The sequence below is a fragment of the Battus philenor genome, unplaced genomic scaffold, assembly GCF_028537555.1.
Source record: "Battus philenor isolate CCGP_79_NKW_IND1 unplaced genomic scaffold, ilBatPhil1.0.hap1 SCAF_24, whole genome shotgun sequence".
Lineage (NCBI taxonomy): Eukaryota > Metazoa > Arthropoda > Insecta > Lepidoptera > Papilionidae > Battus > Battus philenor.
This window is the reverse complement of record NW_027181687.1, coordinates 1,154,044-1,174,555: the sequence shown is the minus strand read 5'-3', so window position 1 is coordinate 1,174,555 and position 20,512 is coordinate 1,154,044. Positions and strand designations below refer to the sequence as shown.

General features: G+C 37.5%; 1 protein-coding gene across 1 annotated transcript in view; it reads right to left on the bottom strand.

Moving 5' to 3' along the window:
- Positions 1 to 201: 201 nt before the first annotated feature.
- Positions 202 to 20,512, bottom strand: part of Cpsf160 (cleavage and polyadenylation specificity factor subunit 1) — a 30,462-nt gene continuing 10,151 nt past the window's right edge. The window contains exons 9-29 of the mRNA XM_068768044.1: positions 20,304 to 20,509; positions 19,500 to 19,698; positions 19,243 to 19,352; positions 17,881 to 18,019; positions 15,134 to 15,273; positions 14,155 to 14,271; positions 13,930 to 14,067; positions 12,436 to 12,627; positions 11,594 to 11,782; positions 10,739 to 10,892; positions 9,260 to 9,438; positions 7,978 to 8,192; positions 7,622 to 7,768; positions 6,239 to 6,311; positions 5,009 to 5,161; positions 3,745 to 3,939; positions 3,273 to 3,387; positions 2,446 to 2,562; positions 2,186 to 2,315; positions 991 to 1,099; positions 202 to 327 (exon numbers count right to left, since the gene is read on the bottom strand). Coding sequence (XP_068624145.1) covers positions 247 to 327; positions 991 to 1,099; positions 2,186 to 2,315; positions 2,446 to 2,562; positions 3,273 to 3,387; positions 3,745 to 3,939; positions 5,009 to 5,161; positions 6,239 to 6,311; positions 7,622 to 7,768; positions 7,978 to 8,192; positions 9,260 to 9,438; positions 10,739 to 10,892; positions 11,594 to 11,782; positions 12,436 to 12,627; positions 13,930 to 14,067; positions 14,155 to 14,271; positions 15,134 to 15,273; positions 17,881 to 18,019; positions 19,243 to 19,352; positions 19,500 to 19,698; positions 20,304 to 20,509 — 3,098 coding nt within the window. The 3' untranslated portion in view covers positions 202 to 246. The remainder of the gene's footprint in view (positions 328 to 990; positions 1,100 to 2,185; positions 2,316 to 2,445; positions 2,563 to 3,272; positions 3,388 to 3,744; positions 3,940 to 5,008; positions 5,162 to 6,238; positions 6,312 to 7,621; positions 7,769 to 7,977; positions 8,193 to 9,259; positions 9,439 to 10,738; positions 10,893 to 11,593; positions 11,783 to 12,435; positions 12,628 to 13,929; positions 14,068 to 14,154; positions 14,272 to 15,133; positions 15,274 to 17,880; positions 18,020 to 19,242; positions 19,353 to 19,499; positions 19,699 to 20,303; positions 20,510 to 20,512) is intronic.

Below are 20,512 nucleotides of genomic sequence, written 5' to 3'. Positions count from 1 at the left end.
TGTATACATAGCCTTATAACTTTTAACAATACAAGCATTCCGTAATAGCTTCACCCCGTTATCTTTTATTTTATTTGTGATAAAGAACCTCCCTTTATTACTAAGGTACTCTATTATATAAGATATTCTATATGATAGATAGACGAAAATATCTAGTAAATTAGAGGAAAGGATAAAAATGAAACACAAGTAAATATTAAACTTTCTTTAACAAAAATACTTATATACAGGCGTTATACAACGCGGCTAGAAGTGTGCAGTCAGTCTGTCTATCTCGTAGAGGTCAGCCATGATCTCCTCCACTTTGGTGCCGATTTTCTTAGCGATCTGTGAAAAAATTATTTAATTCCCACAAATTTATTACCAGTCAATTTTAATAACAGTGCCATCTTGTGTCAATCTGCTACACTTGCTGTACTAAAATATTTTTCATGGATACAAGTTTTCTCCGACTGTTTCTTTTGAAAATCTAAAATGTCCTACGTCCACGAGTGGGAGTGGTACGTCTAAAATGATGACAATAATTATGATGACGTATAAAAGAAATAAAAAACAGACATTGAAACCTACGGTTATATATATATGTATATATATATATTATATATATATATACAAAATTCATATGAAATTTAAAAAAAACTTTTATTCAAAATTAATTAATTTTAATTTATTGAAAATTAATATAAACTGTATTATTTTTTATACATTTTTAAATTATTATCGCCTCGTCATCAGAAGTGACTGTCTCTGCAATAGAGTACTTGCGATAAAGATGATAAATTTTCACAAACTTCATTAATGTTCTGTAAAGTTCTTTCTTCCTTGATAGCGTAATTATTAAATAAACTTTGTTATAATATTTCTGCTAAATTTCTGTATAGCTCACGATGTCCAGAAACTCAATTCTGCAGTTCACTTTATCTATTTCTATAAAAGGTACTATTTTTTTTAACTTCTGGGGGGGGAGGGTATATACTATGTTTTACTCACATCGTGTCGCTCGGCGCTGGGCATGCAGGTGTAGAGTGAAATGAGATCACCGTCCAGCATCCCTCTAGCTGGTCCACCGCTCACGTTGCGACGAGGGTTCTTGTACGTCCTGCCGGCAAAGGCACGGTATTTTTTTTTGTTTCGGTAGGAGAAATCTTCCGGTATTCAACATGCCCCGCCTCTGGGGGGAGGACAGGGGTATGTGGGATTCCTACCCACAAAACCCCCCCCCCCCTCCCCGGTGGTCGCCCTCCGCGCTAAACGTGGGACCGCGGTATCTCCCGGTCAAGGATCGCCACGCGGTCTTCCCAAGGCACGGTATAACTCATGACAAACACCGATACTTCAACCACAATCTGCGTCCTATCTTCCTTTAGTATTGTAAAAATATGGTCCAAACCATAATAAATATTAATAAGAAGCAACCTTAGATACTAAGGGTAGCTTAGACTAGCGGAAAAGTAAACAAGACTGTTAAAACAACGAACAATTAAAAATACAAACTGAAAAGCCAATATATTTGTGAGCTAATAAAACGCCATCTAGTTTTTCTTTTCATAAACCTTCTGCAAGGCATGTCTTCCTCAAAGATTGCCACGACGACCTTGCGCTGCCTGCATTTAGCGACTCCTTAACTGTATCCATCCACCTAATGTACCTCCAGAGATGAAAAAATGGAATAAATAATAATGAAAACAATGTAAAGTATAAATGATAAAGAATGGAAGACGATAAAAGAGATTATTAATAAAAAGCACAAACTAAAAAATTATTGCCCCAACAAATCACTGTTACCAAATAAATAGTAAATGCAACGAGAGGTCTCCAATAGCGGGGCCATAAAAAAATATGGACCTTCAGAAGCTTCTCGCCCACTGCCACTTAAGACGAGCATCGGTCACCCTGGTTCTTCTCATTATAACTTTGGAAAGGCATTCAAAGACGGAAAACCAGCAAAAATTTTCAGAGAGAATATTGGAACTGAACTTAATGACACTATAATTCGAAACTAGATGGCGCTGTATACATTTATATTAAGTTTTACTCTAATCTGTACTATTGGACAGAATTCTCAAATATACCAGATTCCTTGACAATTCTTTAACTGTAGCCAGCTGGCATGATAGTTCTTAAATAGGCTTATAATAAGGTTATATTATTTAATAGTAGGTAGTTGTATGGTAGTTGGTAAGACCTGAAGGCGCGCGGGTTGAGGCCGGCCACGTGACAGCAATAGTTGTTCATCACGTTCTGCAGCATCAGAAGCCGCCGGTACATCTTCTCAGTCACCGGCAGCACGTAACCCAACCCCCCGTCTAGGGTTGCTGCAAGTCACACAATACTGATAAATATAAAATGAAGGCAGAAAAGTCCTTGGACTAAATATAAACCACTTACATTGTTAAAATAACACTGTTTTATATTAAAGGTTTAAAAAAGCGAATATAGACTCACTGAACATGGAGACGTGGCGACGATGGGTGGTGTCAGGCGTTGAGCGTGCACTGATTCGGAACATGGCGTTCACCTGCTGCCCCAGGTGGTAGTCACACTTGCGGATCAGCCGCTGACCTGGTGATCATTATCATATCATCACATCACCCGATGATATATCCGTATATACCATAATCGAAACGCTTGGTGAACATATTTATTTATTTACTAACAATGTTTTGTACACCATAGATAATTAATAGAAAAAAAAGAAACGCTTCATATGACGTAAGAGGCGGTCTTATCGCTCGAGGCGATCTTTACCAGACAACCTTTGGATGGAGATGTGAGACATGAAGGAGAGTGCAGTTAGGGACTACGTACATACCAATACATACATCACTGTACATACATATATTTAGATATATATATATATATATATATATATATATATATATATATATATATATATATATATATATATTAATGACGGTAAAGCAATAGCTGTTTAACTTTGACACATCATAGATGGCGCTGTTAACAATAGTGTTATGATGGCGTCCGTTGCTGTCACCGGAGGGTAAAGCAGTTGGTATATTTAAATAATAACTTTAAATGTCGTTTCTGTTTTCAGAAAAACGTATTATTGTTTTTATTTTTAAACATATACCTACATAGTCGAGAGAAATTTATACGAATATAAAAGTATATATATATATCATTTATAACACACACTCATTAAGAATTTACCTTTTCTTATTATGATTAGATCATCATATTATCATCACCGATAAAAAATGTGATCAAATATCAAAAATAAAGCTAGGAAGTGGATCTTAGATACCAACCGCCGTAGCTCTCGCGCGCCTGGGGCTGGTACATGAACACGGCGAGGTTCCCATCAGCTTCACTCACCAGGAAACCCAGCGTTGTATTGTCCACCATGAACTGCATCTCGTATATCTAGTACAGATGGACAAACATATGTTATGTCTTTTTTCACTTAGGAACACTATAAAAGAGTTTTTTTTTCATTTAGAACACCACAAAAAACTTTTTTAATTGTCATAGCGGAAAAGACAAACCAAGTCCGGTCATTTTGAACAGTGATAGAGGACTGAGAATTGCTTTCTTAAGTCGCAGGTTAGATTCATGGTTTACAATCTTAGATGATTCACACTTTATGCAATTACACAGGATTACCACTGCCCATAAATAAGTTTCCAGAGGATAAATTCAAATGATCAGAAGTCTTTAGCTGTTCCCTCATAAACCCTGGTGAGTTGATCTGCTGGATACTACAGTAGAGATATGTGTCACCTGCGCACTCCTCAGGTCCCTGGAGACCAGCGACAGGGTACGATGCTTGTCCTGGTATCGCAGCAAGGAGACGGACTTGTACACATCCGCCACCAGTATCAAGTTCTTGATGGCCAGAAGCCGGTGCACGTAGATCTGAGTGTCGATGAAGGCCACGCCCACTAAGTCGTTGTCCTTCAGCTGCCAGATGTAAATCTGTGTGAAAGAGATACATTTTACTTTTGTTTTCAATTTCAATATTTTTAATGTCTTACAAATGATATATTTAGTGCACATAATACAATTATAAATAGCGTAATTGTATATAAACATTTATATTCAAACTATCTGTCCTCCAGTTTCCCACGCCCACACTGTGGGTGTGTGTATGTGTGTGTGTAATTTCAGAAAATACATTCCTTTTTTGGACAAATTTTATATCCGTAACAAATTGAATAAGCATTTTTAATGAATGTCTTTAAACCTTTCTCTGTTATGGAATTACATAAAATACTAAGCTGACCGCTACGGATTATTGAAAGAAATATTTCCACCATATTTCAAATCTCTAAGCCTTATTTATGGTTCTGGAGATATTGGTAATGAGATGTGTATTTATATGTAACATGTGTGCATATATATATATATAGAGAGAGAGAGAGAGAGAGAGATGTGTGTGTGTGTATGTATATATATACATATATATTGACACTAGTTGGCGCAGTCTAGAACACTCTAGAATATTGTTTCTCAACATTTTGCCAAACCTTAAAATTCATACGCTTTCCTGAGCAACATAATATAAAACCAAATTTTTATATTAAAGCGAAAAGGTAAAACTCGGTTTGAGTCCATTTTTGATATACCACCCTTAGCAATCAAAATGCTCCCATATTAGACGTGGATCCCACGTTGGGAAACACTACTCTAGAATATTCTAGTATACCTTCCTACCTGAGCATACCTTCACCTTAAACCACTAAAGAACATTCTAGACTATCTTATAACACCGTATATATTTCTAGAAACATTGAAGAACAACACACAGTAACCAAGACCATGGAGGTGTTCGATAATGTTATCCGGTGTTCACAGGTGCCCTAGCTTGTTCTAAGATGGTTTAGGTTGCTGTAAGGTGTTCTATGGAGTAAAGCCTAGAACAGCCTATGATATGAACACCTTATAACACTCCGATTATAGATAATGAGGTGCTTATTATAAATCAAAATTCTAGATCCTGGCAGTCAGTAAGATTGGTATCACAAATCGTTTGAAATCCACTCACCTTCTGCCCAACTGCTGAGATGAGGTAGCCCAGCACCTGAGCCAGCGCGGTCACCGGACCCTTCTGCTCCTTCGCGTACAGCTCCTTGAACCTGTTCTTGGTCAACGGCTGCCCAGGCTCTGGCACCACGTCGATGATGTCATAGATTATTATCTGTAATTTTTGATAAACCATGATTTTTTTGGCCCCCGTTTTTGGTTTTCTCTACTACCATGGTAAAGGGACTATTCACACAATAATTATTTACTGAAAATTACTATTGCCATGTTTCTCTGTTTCTTTTTAATATCTTATATTTATTTCTCTTTTTTTCCCTTCGCAATATATCTCATTCATTTTCTTAACTTTCCATAGCCTTCTCTGCAGGTTCCTACATTTAAATTTTCATTTATCTTATCTTTTTACATTTATTTGCCCTAACTTAATATTAATATTATTTTGTTTCATTCTATTAGTTTATTATTACTTTTCTTTCTTTGTGTGTTTTATTTAAATTAAAATAATAAACTTTATTTGTTGGCTTTTGTCGTAAGTCCTATGACCTTCCTACAAAAGTCCAGAAATATCTCACGGCTTTGCTTATTGCTCATTAGTGAGGCAATAGTTAGGGCATCATCGGTTAACTTCGTCACTGATCGGCATCAATTCGTCTCTTTCCCACACACCATTCACCAATCTTTTGTCATCTTCCTATCACGTCACTCACTCGGCCCCTATATATTTCATTGGACAAGTCACAGTTACCAACAAAGTCAAATATAACTTTGTTAATTAAATTTAATATAATAATCCCCAAGACGCACACGAGATATTCATAACAGACAGCTTGACATCTTTCAATGCAATACTAAATTGCGTAAATGTGCTAGTCACTGCCTGTAATATATTAACAATGAAATCCTAAAGTCGCGTTTGGAAGACACACACGAGGTATTCAAGAACAAACGGACTGATATTCTTTTAAAAAAATAAATTACATGAATATACTAGTCATCGTCTGAAATATATTAACAATAAAATTATGAAGTCGCGTCTGGTATGACGCACATGAGGTACCCAAGAACAGACAACTTGACAACTTTCATAAAATAATAGAATTGCGAGGATGAGCTAATCACCGCCTGAGATATATTACCAATCAAGTCTGAAGTCACATCTGGCAAGACGCACACGTGGTATTAAGAACAGACAGACTGATATATTTAAAAAAATGTACAAGTAGAAACTCACTCTTCCTCTTGAAGTTATATCTTCACTGTAATTATAGTTCGTACCAATTGCTATATATCCTCGGAGACCAGATCTGAGAAATAAATTAAATATATTAACATTCACACAAACAGTCACTACATACTTAATCTGCCGAATTAATAAAAAAATAAATTCGCAAAACATAGTTCAAGGTGATCACTTTAAGTAAAGTGATCACCTTGAACTATGTAAATCTTTCCTTCCTTTCCTTCCCGATGCAAATCTTCAACCACGAAATAAATATTCACCACTCAAACTGCCAAACGGATTGAGTTCAAATATGTCAAATTTCAAAAGATTATTAGATTATTAGATATTTTAGGGGGATCGGAAAGTAATGTCGTTTCTGTCGACATGTTTAACAGAAAATCCAATTGATTTTTAATGCTCCGGCATTGATTTTGTATACTAGATGACAAAAGGTTGCCGATAACGAAGGTGTATATATTGTTGATTAGAAATAAAAACTTATTAAAAATGTAGTCGTGTGAATTTAAGTTAAGAAAGCGATATTACTTTCCTGTCCCCCTGATATTTAGAAATTTGTCGAATTTTTCCGTTTTCTTTTCTATAAAAACCTTCTAAAACTTATTACGAATCATACAAAAATGAATTAATCAATGAAATCAGTGTGATAGTCTTAAGTTATTCCATGATCAGGGAAAACGAGGTTTCAAACTTAAAGGAAGTGCCTCCTCTGATTCTTCCATCAGAAGTTGACGAGAAATTAAGGCATTTTGCGTGTTCTAGTGATACTTTATTTCTGCATCGTTATCTTTCTTCACCTTAACCAAATATAGAACTTTTATAATGCTTAGCTACTTTGCTCCTTTACTTGTACACAGAGCTGAGGTTTACCATAAAACACCATAATTGAACAAAATAAAATGACAAAATAAATTGTTCGTAATGTTTCTTATGGTGTATTACAATTTTTACACTACATTACACAATTGTCGAGTTTTTGGCAAACAATCGGCCTGGTTTATATGTTTATGAGACAGTATGACATTTGAAACACAAAACATCCATCAAAATAGTTTGGACTGAGCTAAAAGATATGCGAGGTTTCTAATTGTCCCAAGTTCACCTTATTAGTATATATAGTATATATATATATATATATAGTACATATATATAGTATATATACTATATATATGTACTATATATATGTATATACTATATATATATATATATATATATATTGTGTGTGTGTGTGTGTGTGTTTGCTATGCTATCTTTTAACAAAAATTTAATATTATTTTTTTTTAATGTACATATCTATGGACTGAGAATGATTGAATGAATGAAACCAATGAACTAAGACCTGTCAAATAAAAATGTAATACAATTGCATCGAACCTGGTACCCTCGTAGGAGAGCGCAACGTTCTTGAGGCATGTGACGTGCTCCCACTCGTCGAGCTCGACCTTGGTGTTGGGTATGACCTCCCACGACACCGGCGAGAACAGCATCACGGAGAAACGCTCCTGCATCGGGTAAGGGAACCTGAAATAGACACCATCACTGTACAGGCTTCCACCAAACATCTCCACAATAACAGGTCTTCAATATTATAATATATTATTTTAGAAATCTCTGCTTACAAACGACTATTTTTCAAGGCCTGAAAACTGAAAAACACATACATGGACCACGAAGAGTTTGATTCTATCCAACAGTAAGAAGGTAATTAGAAAACGGAATCAAATATATACCTGTCTCCTTTATTCTCGACGGACTTCTCCTTGTCTTCTCCATTAAAGCGATAGTATGAAGTCTGGGGCGTGGAAACGGAGGACACGAGGCAGTAGGTGCGCGACTCCAGGTGAAAGGTTACGGCGTGTGGTGTGGCACGCAGCGGTACTTTGCGGACGGCCCATGGCGCGTCGTATGACAGGTGGGCGGCCAGTGCGCAAATACGCAACCAGCCCTGCGCAAACAAGACACAAAGATGCCGTATATTATCAGCTCCATCATGTCAGCCGAAGGACATCAATACAAGGCATATGCCTCCCTCAAAGATCACAGCGTTGACAGGTCCCACATCCATCTTCTTCTTACTTCTTCTTTCTACTTCTTGAGATCTTAAGTATTTCCTCGTTCCACCTAGTGGGGGGCCTGCCCACGCCGCGTCTACCGGCTCGTGGTCGCCACCTCAGAACCTTTCGGCCCCAACAGGCATCGGTTCAGACGAGCATTTCTTCAAACTACGTCGGTGACCTTGGTTCATCTACACATCTCATTTGACTTCGATCTCGAATTCGGATTACTATAATATTAATTATTGTTCACTTTATATCCCTATATTCTTTGTACTGCCAAAATAGTATAGTATAGATAGTTTCAAAGTGATCACATGATACAGGATGATTATAAATGGGTTTAAAATCATTAAATTAATCGAACCAATACTGATCGAAGTCAGTTAGATGTTTTTATTTATTATTGTATTATATTTATAATATGTATTAAACCTTATTTATTATAAGTATATATGTTATATACGTATGTATGTATGTCTATGTATGTTTATGTTCGTTTGTTTGTACATATGTATTTTTTGTACACGTAAACTACCCATTACTAGTACTTTTATCTTTTCCATACTATGGTTGTCTGTAAGAGATTGCCTTGTGTGATAAGACCGCCCATTGTACTTTTTTGTATATTATTGTAAAACTTATTAAATGTATCTTATCGTGTACAATAAAGAATATTAAATAAAATAAAAAAAGCATTTTCTTGACAAATAAGCCATACATTTACCCACTTATCCTGTGGATATTTCTACCTATGTATTGACTCATTTCGACATATAATCATAGGATAAAGAGACTAAAAATAATTAGTAACAATCCTTTCATAGAGATAATCTAAGAATTAATTTTATGAAATTTCACCCAAATAGGGTTGAACAGATAAGGTTATATAAATGAAATAAGACAGGACATCTGTCCAAATGTATATTAAAAATACCTTATCATATTAAAAACTAACCTTAGAATTAAAATACAGGAATCCGTGCGGACAGTTTGTGTTGTTGAAGGGTGCGAAGGTGGGAACTGGTCCCTCGGAAGCGCAGAGGGGGTGCAAACGCAGCTCCCCCCTACCCGTCAGGAGCAGGAAGTAGGGGGTGTTCCCGCAGATGAACACGCCGTTGTATCCCCCCACATTGCCTGCAAAATAATTGAAACTACACATTGTATTAATGATTTAAAATATTATTTTAAACATTTGCTTGGTACTACCTTTGTTTTAACACTGGTTTAATACAAGCCCATTTACTTTTCAAATATAGCCTTAGTATATAGAAGCGGATATAGTCTTAGTATTGGATAACTAATAAGAATATTGATTTAGTGTACCGTGTTATTGTTTATGGCATATGGTACAATGTTCTCAATGGCAAATGAATGCAAATGACACATAATCGTAGATGACATGTGTTATTTGCAATCGTAGATGGCGCTTTAGTCGAAAATACGTCATCGTAAATGACACATCATCGTTGATGACATGTCGTAGATGGCGCTTAGTATGTTACCGTAAATGACGCATCAACGCAGATGCATGTCGTAGATGGCGCTTTAATCGACAACGCGTCATCGTAAATGACACATCATCGTTGATGACATGTCGTAGATGGCGCTTTAGTCGACACTATGTCACCGTAAATGACGCATTAACGCAGATGCATATCGTAGATGACGCTTTAATCGACAGCACGTCAACGTAAATGATACATTATCATTGATGAGATGTCATAGATGGCGCTTTAGTCGACAGTATGTCACCATAAATGACGCATCAATGCAGATGCATGTCGTGGATGGCGCTTTATTCGACAACGCGTCATCGTAAATGACACATCATCGTTGATGACATGTCGTAGATGGCGCTTAAGTCGACACTATGTCACCGTAAATGACGCATTAACGCAGATGCATATCGTAGATGACGCTTTAATCGACAGCACGTCAACGTAAATGATACATTATCATTGATGAGATGTCATAGATGGCGCTTTAGTCGACAGTATGTCACCATAAATGACGCATCAACGCAGATGCATATCGTAGATGGCACTTTAGTCGACAGCGCGTCATCGTAAATGAGGCATCATCGTAGATGGCGCATTAGTCAATAGAATGTCAAAGTAAATGACGCTTCATCGTACTTGGCACTTTAGTTTACAGCACGTCTTCGTAAATGACGCATCATCGTAGAGGATGTCGTAGATGGCGCTTTAGTCGACAGCAAGTCATCGTAAATGACGCATCATAGCGAATAGTGCGACTCAAAGAATTGCATGTCATAATAGATACAACAGACGTGCCAGGCGTCTGTCGATAACGAATTATCGTGAATGGGACGACCTTATTGTAAATCGTACGTTGATGACACTAGTTAACGCTGCTTTATAGTGGACAATACGTCATTGTGAATAGATGTTTAGCTTGTGGACAATAAGTTCACCGAAGTATCGCAGCTGACGCACGCCGTCGCGTAGTAGCGCCGCTTCGTAGCTGTCTTCGGCGCAGGCCGGGGCTCCGCCCTCGTATCCGAACGGGAACGCGACGCTCACGCGGGAGAACCGCATCTTCAGATTGCCGCGGGGATACTTGTACGCCTGTTAATAGTAAATTCTAATTAGCTTTTCATTCCTATATTGGGTTACATGCCTCTTTAACAAAGTAATTATTTTTCTAGGACAGCGATGACCAACACGCGGCCCGTACGCCTTCTGCGGCCTGGAACAATTTGTTTGTAACGACTTACACAGTGTCAAAAATGCAAAACGAACGTGACTCGTCAAGGTAAAAATTTCTACTCTTTTCATATCAGGGTGCGTTTAAAACCCACGCAGCTTAATGTTAAAAATACCTAAATAGGAAAAATCAATCTGAGTACAAAAATGTACACCGTGATATAAATAAATACATTTAAAAAACTCTTAAGTTAATCAGTTTTTTGATATCCATATTGTGATGGTTGTGGAAAAATATGTACCTAGTCCGCCATATTGGAACGGCGTTCATCTTGAATTTTAAATTTTGACATAATCATCGTGTTTTACTAGTGTAGCCCTTTCATTTGATACCCATATTGAGGGGGTTAATGAAAAATATGTAATCCGCCATTTTGTATCGGCCATCTTAGATTTATAATATTATTGATTTTATTATATTGTATTGTCATCTAAATTAAATGTGTGTACCAAATTTCGGATCAATCTGACAACGGGAAGGTGCTTAAATTTTTGACCCAAACAAATAAATTCCGTACGGGTCGAACTAAATAAAACCGTTTAAAAATATACAAACAAGGTACCTGATATATCATAAGAGGTTCTCCCTCCATCCTCAACAGAAGAAGTACTCTTGTCGCTTTATGTCCAAGCCCAACAATAAGCATCTCCTTCAGTCTATCCACTTCTGCGTTTCTGCTGCTAGAAGAGAACTCGTCTTCTTCCGTCGGATTTATTGCAATCGGCACCGATTCTAAACTATCTGCTAGAATCTGAAGTACATGAGTTATTTTATATATTTGTTTAGTAGTCAAAGGTACTATTAACCAAAAAATAAAATAAAAAAAACTATAGAGTATAAATTTTAAATATTAATAATTTATTTTTTATCTATGTAAATAATATACTGGCATTGGCACTGAGATTGATCAAAACAATCAAATAAAAAGCTTCAAATAGGTTAACATCAAGAAAACTGAACACACAATACAAAAATATGTAATTTGTCATGGCGTCTGGTTATTTGGCGATATTTAAAAACATTTTCCGACCTAAATTCTCCGTTATACTATATATCAGGTGTTCACGACCTTTTTTGTGCCATGTCCTAATTAAGCCTTTTCAAAATACGCCCCCTAACATATAATAATTTTTGAAAAGGGTATCCCAGCCCTCTTTAACAATCAAATTGCCCCCTTGTGGAGTGTGATGTCCACGGTGGGAAACACTGCTATATATTATACTACTGTTCTATGGTTCAAGAGTGGAAACCATAAACCTGGAAATCCCAACGTAGGACGTTGGTGGAATGATGCTTGGTCCTATTGTAAATCCAGTGGGCGCAGCAGTGGACACCTTATAGCTGAAATGATAATGATGAATATGTCGTATATACTCGTAACGGAGTAAAAATGTGAACACTTACCCTGTGTCCAGCGCAGACGTCTCTGACGAGGAAGCTTAACCTCATCTCGGGTAGCGAGTAGATCTCAAGGTTGCCGTTGTCACGAACCACGAACAGCCAGAAGGTAGGCTTCACCTCGTTCAAGTGACGCTTCCACCAGCGCGAAATACGCCGGGGTACACCTGGATTCTTCGACTGCTCCGCTAACATTATCTAAAAGACAATTTTTTTTTTACAATTGAATACATATTAACTTTGTTAATAAACATAAGAGTAAATCCTTTAAAAGTGGTAGTGATGTTAGCCAGCCAATAGCCAAAAGCCAAGCTGAGGACCCTTCTAGGGGGCTCTTGATAAATCAGTAACAGCACCTGACCTGGAAGATTCACTTATTGTGATTGTTGCTGGTGTCATTAGAAATCTTCACAATGTAAAAAATACCATGTCCTTTAGGGGGAAGACAAGGGTTTTTGGGATTCGTTCCCTCTAAAATCGGTTCGGTGGTCACCCTACGCACTTGCAAAGAGCACATATTTAGGATAGCACGTTCCTAGATATGCGTTGGTTTGGTAACACCCCAATCCATCATCCGCCTCGAATTAGCTGAAGCTAGTGCGAGTTTAGGGCTCCCACTCTAAACACACGCTATTCTGAAAACTCATTTCTTGGAGAACACCATTGTTAGGATGGCTGTCATGGGTTCTTTGTTCCATTCTTTATTGATTCTCTTCAGTTGCCACTTTTTGGACCATGACGGTTCCAGGGTATGAAATTTTTTACACTTGAAGTTAAGGATCGCCCACAGTCCCTCCTGCTGTGATATTCTGGGTTGCACGTCTCTGGGTATGCATTGTACACACTACCCCTAAAACCCTCGTAGTTTTATCAAGAATTGTCAGTCGCCGAATAAAGCTTTTTTCCCCTTCCCTAAACCCACTAGACTCCTAAAGTCTCTTTTCTGGTGAGAAAACGCCAATATCCAGAGATACGTTAAGAAGTATCTACCCTGCCTCTGTCGATGCCGTTCGGTTGCCACCTTTCGGTTCGTTCGGTCACATGACTGTCTCATAGAAAGCTATCTTGGTCATTCACGCCAATGACCTGCTCTGCATCACCAACATAACTGCAGGCAAGCAAAGGTCCTGTCCAAACTCTACCAGGATCCTATGCTCCAATAACGACGTCATGCATTCCAGAACATTTGCGAGACTTAATTATAGTTTAACTACCTGAAACTTTTTTTATGTACTCTGCCGTCTGAGGCAAGAACCCTTGCCCTTTTGTAAGGTTATCCTGAATGTGTTATCCTGTCTTCTTCGAGTTCACTACCTTTTTTTTGGATTTGGGGGGAGGGACCTTCTTGAAGGACCCCAGTTTCCCAGCCTTTTGGGGGAAGGAGAGGATGATGTGGGATCCCTACTCACTATTACTCTCTCGGTGGTCGATCTCGGTTCCTTTGGAGGAGAAGCACAGTACGCTACCTACGTCAACCTAAATTAAGGAGTTGGTACTCACACTGGCCATGGAGGCAGGCGTCTGGTCACCTCCATACAGCAGCTCGTCTTCATCGTTCAGCTCGTAGATTGCGCCAGGCTTGAAGCCCTCCGCTTTCACGTTCTTTCCCTTTATTTTTCCCGTGAACTCACCCTTCACCTGAAAAGCAGCAGATAGGTCTTCATTTGATTCTACACTTTTAAACCTTTGTCATGAGTACTCATTCATTTCATTAATTAATCTTACCTGCACGTTTTCGATGTCAGTGGAGGTAAAGAGACCACTAAGATCTCGGTAAGGTACGGCGCGGACCAGCGCTGGGCGGGCGGGAACACCTTGTCGCGTGGGAGCAAGACGCGCTGACTGTAACAAATATGGTATGTTCCACTACACAACCTTCTAATATAGTTGAGGACCTACTGTATAACTATCCACTTCGTTTTAATTTTACCAACGTGTTCCAAGTGGCATAAAACGATTTATAATACCCGGCGATTAATTATGCACATCGACCTTTGAAAAGAGACAATCGGCTAATTTCGGCTTTGTATAGCGTTATCTCTGTCGCACGACTGACAAAATGTCACAAAGGTAGCGTCCCGATGGTGATTTTCTTTCCATAGATCGATGTGCAATATTTATCGCCGGGTAGTGTAATTTATTGTATTTGGAACCGAAAATTCGCTGAACGTCCTCCTTATATTATGAAAGCCTATAATGATCACCTCTCTGATCTGTACTAAAACATTCTTTCTGAACATATAACATAGTACAGGAAAAACTTCCAAAATAGGGTCATCCAGTAGTGAAGGGTTCATCTCTAGGATGACTAGTCAAGGGTAGACTTGTTTTTTTTTAAATTGGCCTGCGGTTTTTGGGGGCCTCTCATATTTACTACTACTTAGAGAGAGGGACTATTTTTGTAGATTTTGTTTACATCATAATATTTGCGTTCTCTTTTTCTTCTCAATATCATTCATTCATTCATTCATTTTTTATTCTCCACAAAGTGTTTTATTCCTTTCATTTTTTCTTAATCCTTTCATTCATCATCTCACTTTTTTTCCACCAGTACACCACAGGTTTAGATTTTGTTCTGTTTTGCTTTATTGTGTTATATTTCTGTATAATTTTATTTTCACTTTCCTATTTTCACATTTATCTCAGATTTAAGTATTTATATTCATATCACACTTTTGTATAGACTTGGTTAGAGATCACTGACCATAGGGTCCCTGGGGCGAAGCTCGCGGAGTGCGAGCACAGTGGCCCGGCCGCAGGTAGAGGTCACGCACACGTAGGGATCCGCGACGGCACCGGACGCAGCGACCCACTCCAGCTGAATGGACTGCAGCTGTACGCCATCTGCAACCATCACCTCACATAAATACGGATTGCATAAGCAGTGTAGCATGCTCATATATTTAGACTTATATAGTCTGAAGTGACCAAAGTAATGTTTCTGAAACTTGACAATAGATGGCGCTCGTGACGTTTAAATACGGATTACACCTGCAGATGGGGCTGATGGTCGATGACCGTTCGTTAGTTTATCAATCATTCATTCATAAACTCTCCTTTCATTTTCAAGTCTGCCAAAAGCATCCTTGCCACCGATACCTATCAGTTTACAGCAGTGGTTCCAACCGTGGGGCCCACGTTTCACAGAGTAATTTGATTGTTGAGGGGAGGCAATTCGAAAGTGGACTCGACACATGACACTTTGACTTTAATATAAAACCACGTATGGTATAATGGGTGGCGTAAGAATTATAGAAAGACTAAGGTGGTGCATCAGTGGCGTAGCTATGGTATTTGGGGCCTGGGGCAGATTGGGGCTTGGTGCCCCCCCCCCCTAATGAGTCTAAATAATTTCAAAATTCAGAACAGAATGTAGTTACTATATATTTTTTTGGTTCAAAATAATAATAAATAAATATATAATAACATTAGATCTTAATTAATTCCCCATTCTTGACTACGCTGACGCGTGCTACCTGGATGCCACTGAGAAGCTTCTAAACAAACTAGAGCGTCTCCAAAATGTATGTATTAGATTTATTTTCGGTTTACGTAAGTACGATCATATTTCCCAGTTCCGATCGCAACTCAAGTGGCTTCCAATTCGTCACCGCAGGAACGCTCATGTTCTTTCTACTCTCTATAACATCCTATACAATCCCTCTGCTCCTTCTTATCTCCGTAACCTCTTCCACTTCTCCCGGGCCCAGGACAAACCTTGTCGTACGAACGTAAGGACGTCACTGGCCATCCCCGCCCATCACTCTGATTTCTTTTCCTATTCCTTCACTGTCCATGCTGCAAGATTATGGAACGCTCTCCCCTACGAAGTACGTGATTGTCCATCATTACCTGTATTTAAAAAGCGAGTCAAAGAGCACTATTTATCGCTAGTTGTCTAGTATATATAATATTTTTAGTTATATATGTTATATATGTATTTATGCTTATATTATGTATATATATTATTTATTATGCTTATTTATGTAAGTATATAATATGTAAGTATACATTTATGTTCATGTTAAGTATGTAATTATGGTCAAAAGTCGTTTCTATTGTAAATATTTCAATTTAATTATTGTGCACGTTGTGTCTGCCTTACTTTTTATGAATCTCCTTCCGTAGGCCTACTGGAAGAAATTTCTGGTTAGAAATAAGTAGTGCCTGTTGTGTCAGTTATATTTGTATTGTTACTTTAGTGTTTTTATTGTGTACAATAAACTGTTAAATAAATAAATAAATAAATAAAATTTATTGGGAAAATTTAAAAACGAACTTTCCTCGCTTTTTTGGCCTGCAAAGTCATTAATCACATTTTCAAAATCAATAGTGTCGACTAGTTCATGTTCTATTGACATTATTGCAAGATTATTTAATCTATTTATCATTAAATAATCTTGCAATAATGTAAAAATTTATTATTTTGTCATGTAGGGCCCTTTTAAAAACACTATGTGTTTTGTGAATGAAAAGGCTTAAACACTGTGTATATTATAATTTGTAACCGTTTATTTTTTTAATGTTCATATTATTTAATAACTTGTTTAGCATAAAAATAGTAAAATTCAATATTCTTTTTATGTTATTTACTTAAATTTATGGTTTTCATTTTTCTTTTAACATTTCATTATTCATCATTAAAAAAAAATTCAAAAAAATTATTTTTAACTTTGATACCCCCCCTACTTGTGGTGCCTGGTGCGGCCGCCCCGCTCGCCACCCCCTAGCTACGCCACTGTGGCGCATGGCTTCTTATGTGCCAAATACTGGTTTAAAGGTATCTTCAACACTGGCTATTATATATATTTGAACATTTATTTCAAAAGAAAACAGTCTAAAGTAACCAGCGATATTTAAAAATGAGTAGCCATTTTCTATAGCTTTACAGGAGATAGCACTTGTAACATTTAGTTTTGGACTACTATGACAGACGGTGTCAGTCATTGCCATTCATTAATTTGTCATTCATTCAAAAACTCTTCCTTAGAACTACTCTGAGATCCTTTACACGGGTTGTTACGTACATGATTTATTACTGGATTGTGCTAAAGCATATAATGTTCGTTCGTTCGTTGTTCATTTATTCAAAAACTCTTCCTTCATAGAAACTTTCGAATGAATCTCGGACAAATACATTATCTTGTGAGTTCGTTTAAATTTTATAAAACACTATTTCAAAATGTTTAAAATATTGTACAAATATAGCAGCGTGGTAAGTATTTTGATAATAGATGGCGCTCGTAACGTGTAACTTCGGATTGCGCATATAGATGGCGCTGACGGTCAATCACACTGTTTATTCATTCATTCATTCATAAACTCTCTTGTTCACGAAGTTGCTGAATAGGCCTAGATTGAGGCCGTCACTTAGAATAAAATGGTAATTCCTTCGTAGTGTACAAAATACATATAGCAAAAACTTGATGCTGGTGCCAGAGTTTCACTTACTTCGTATTAGCCGAATGGCGGTGGTGGTGACCTGCACCATGTACTTGTTGTTGCCCAGGTTACCAGCGAACACGGTGGGCGCGCCCGTCATGAACCCAGAGTTGTCCACCTCGTTGATCTCCTGTCCCGTTTGAAGGATCTGTCACAAGAATTACCTCATTGTTTATATAAATAAAATAATTATAACCAGTAATATACTCTATAAATATAGCTTCGGCTATGGGACGTTACATTTCTCAACATAAGCCTGCCCAATAGATTTTCAAAGGTACCAGTAGGATGTGGCCTGTACTGAACACAGGCCTATTACAACATACTATTTACTATAAAAATATACTAGATTATATAAATTTAATATTCTATATATATAAAGCAATTGCTTTTTTTACGCCTTCTACTACCAGAGCCTTTATGTAATATGTTAATATTATTTTCAGTTAGATATTTATTTATATTATTATTTATTTTCCTTATCAGACCGGTTCATGGCTCTTCTCAAATTTCTTTAAATTAATATTTTAGCCTAATAAATATGATCTTACTATATATTTAGTAATACTCCTTATAACACGATAAATTATTTTAGCGTTATAGGAAAACGCGTTGTACAAACATCCAATCATACATTCAGCTTCTACGACCTTAACAAGATCACCTGTTCACCTTATTACATCCTATCATCAGAGTTAATATAGCACTAAATAAAAAAAACAAATAAAGGAGACAGACATGTCAACAATTATATATATATATATATATATATATATGTAAAGATGCGTTTACATGACTACCTATTTTTAAGATGTTATCAATAACTTATATACTTATTTTTGATAATCATTTTCTTATCATCATCATTGCGGCCATAAAACGTCCACTGATGGACATAGATTTGGATATAGATTCCCAATACGACCGGTATAAAGCGTCCTGCATCCAACTTAGTTGTGCCAAAATTAGTGCCAAACACCGAGTCACTAATTGTTTGCCGCATGCGCATTTATCAGCGGGCTGGCGGGCGGTGCACTTTGTTGCACGACTACTGCTATATAGCGGAAGTATCTGTATATTAGTCCTTTTCTTACTTGTTAACTGACAATATCAAAGTGACAACGTGTCAATGACTTGTGTGAAAAAAAAATTGTATTTTTTTTTCCACTCTTTTAATCACGATTAATGTTAAAACTAATTAATAGGAACTAAATACTCTGAATGTCGTTTATTTAATTTCATATAATTAGCTACAATTTGTTTACTTGTATTAAGCTTGTGTGCTGTAAAGTATTAACGAAAATAAAATTTGACACCACATATTTAACAATGCATTATATATATATATATGTAATACTTTGTCACACCCACCATGCTGGAATCCTCTTGTGTGAGGATGAGGTACGCGTGCGAGCCCTCCATATCGCGGTGCGCCTCCCGGGAGTCACCCTCTCCTATTACCGTCCACATGTCAATGCAGCCTGAAAATGGAAACATTGATTTTATTTATACCACTTGCATTCTCAGCGCAGTCATATTTAATAAGTACACATGAACATAACACACGTATCATTATAAAACATTCTGTTTATGTGTGAGTGTGATTGCGTATGCTGATAGAGTCTGACCAGGAAGGTGGAAGGCGGTGACGAGCTGTGGGCGCACGGCTCGCTGCAGCACGGTGAGCGCTCCGTTCTTGCCGCGACCACTGCACGCGACCAGCTCGAGCGCGGGAGGATCACGCCGCGTCTCCTCCTCGCCCACCAGCTGCGGCTCTCCCATCGATATATCGCCGATCGGACAGATGTTCAGTAGCGAGTCGCACACCTGCAACATCCCTCATCATCACTACAAAGATGAAGATATCCAACTTTCAGGTCTTCCTAGAGTTCTGTAGGAAGATCATAGGACCTGTGGTAAAATCCAACAAATAAAGGGTACAATTGAAATAATGTACATAAAAACAAATTGTAATTTTAAATATAAATAAATAGTGAAAGGAAACAAAATAATGTAAAAAGAAAAAAACAGACAAAAATAAAAGAAAATATAAATGAAGGACTCTGCAGAGATGGCGATGGTAATGAGCCGATGTACAAAAGGAAAGGTAAGAAAAGGTATGGACGACATTGTGAAGAACTAAAAAAGAGAAATGAATAGAAGATATTACGAAAGATGAGAGAGTAGCATAAGAATAATAATATTCAATAAATCATTTTTATTTAATTTAAATTAAATTTTATAAACAGTCAAAAAATACATAACAACTCACCGAGGACATAGTCAGGGTCATTAGAAATCGCTGCATGCGGGTGGTGATCTTTGGAGGAGGTCTATGCTTTATAGTGGAGGGGGTGTATCGGTGAACATGATGATTAAGTAGTAATGTGTAATTTCATCTGCAGGTGAAGGTTCCATTTCATAATTCTCACCTCGAAAACATAGCTGGTGAGCTGCGTGGAGGTCCTAATATCGGAGCCGTAGACCTCCAGCTCGTCCTTGTCGCTGATCTCTATGACATTGGAGGCGGCACAGTCGCTGATAGTGTCCATGCGACGCTTCTTTGTCACCGGATCGCCCTGGTTTTCTTTCTGTGGTGGCGCTGGTGGTTCCTTGCTTGGTTGTGGATTATCTTTATCTG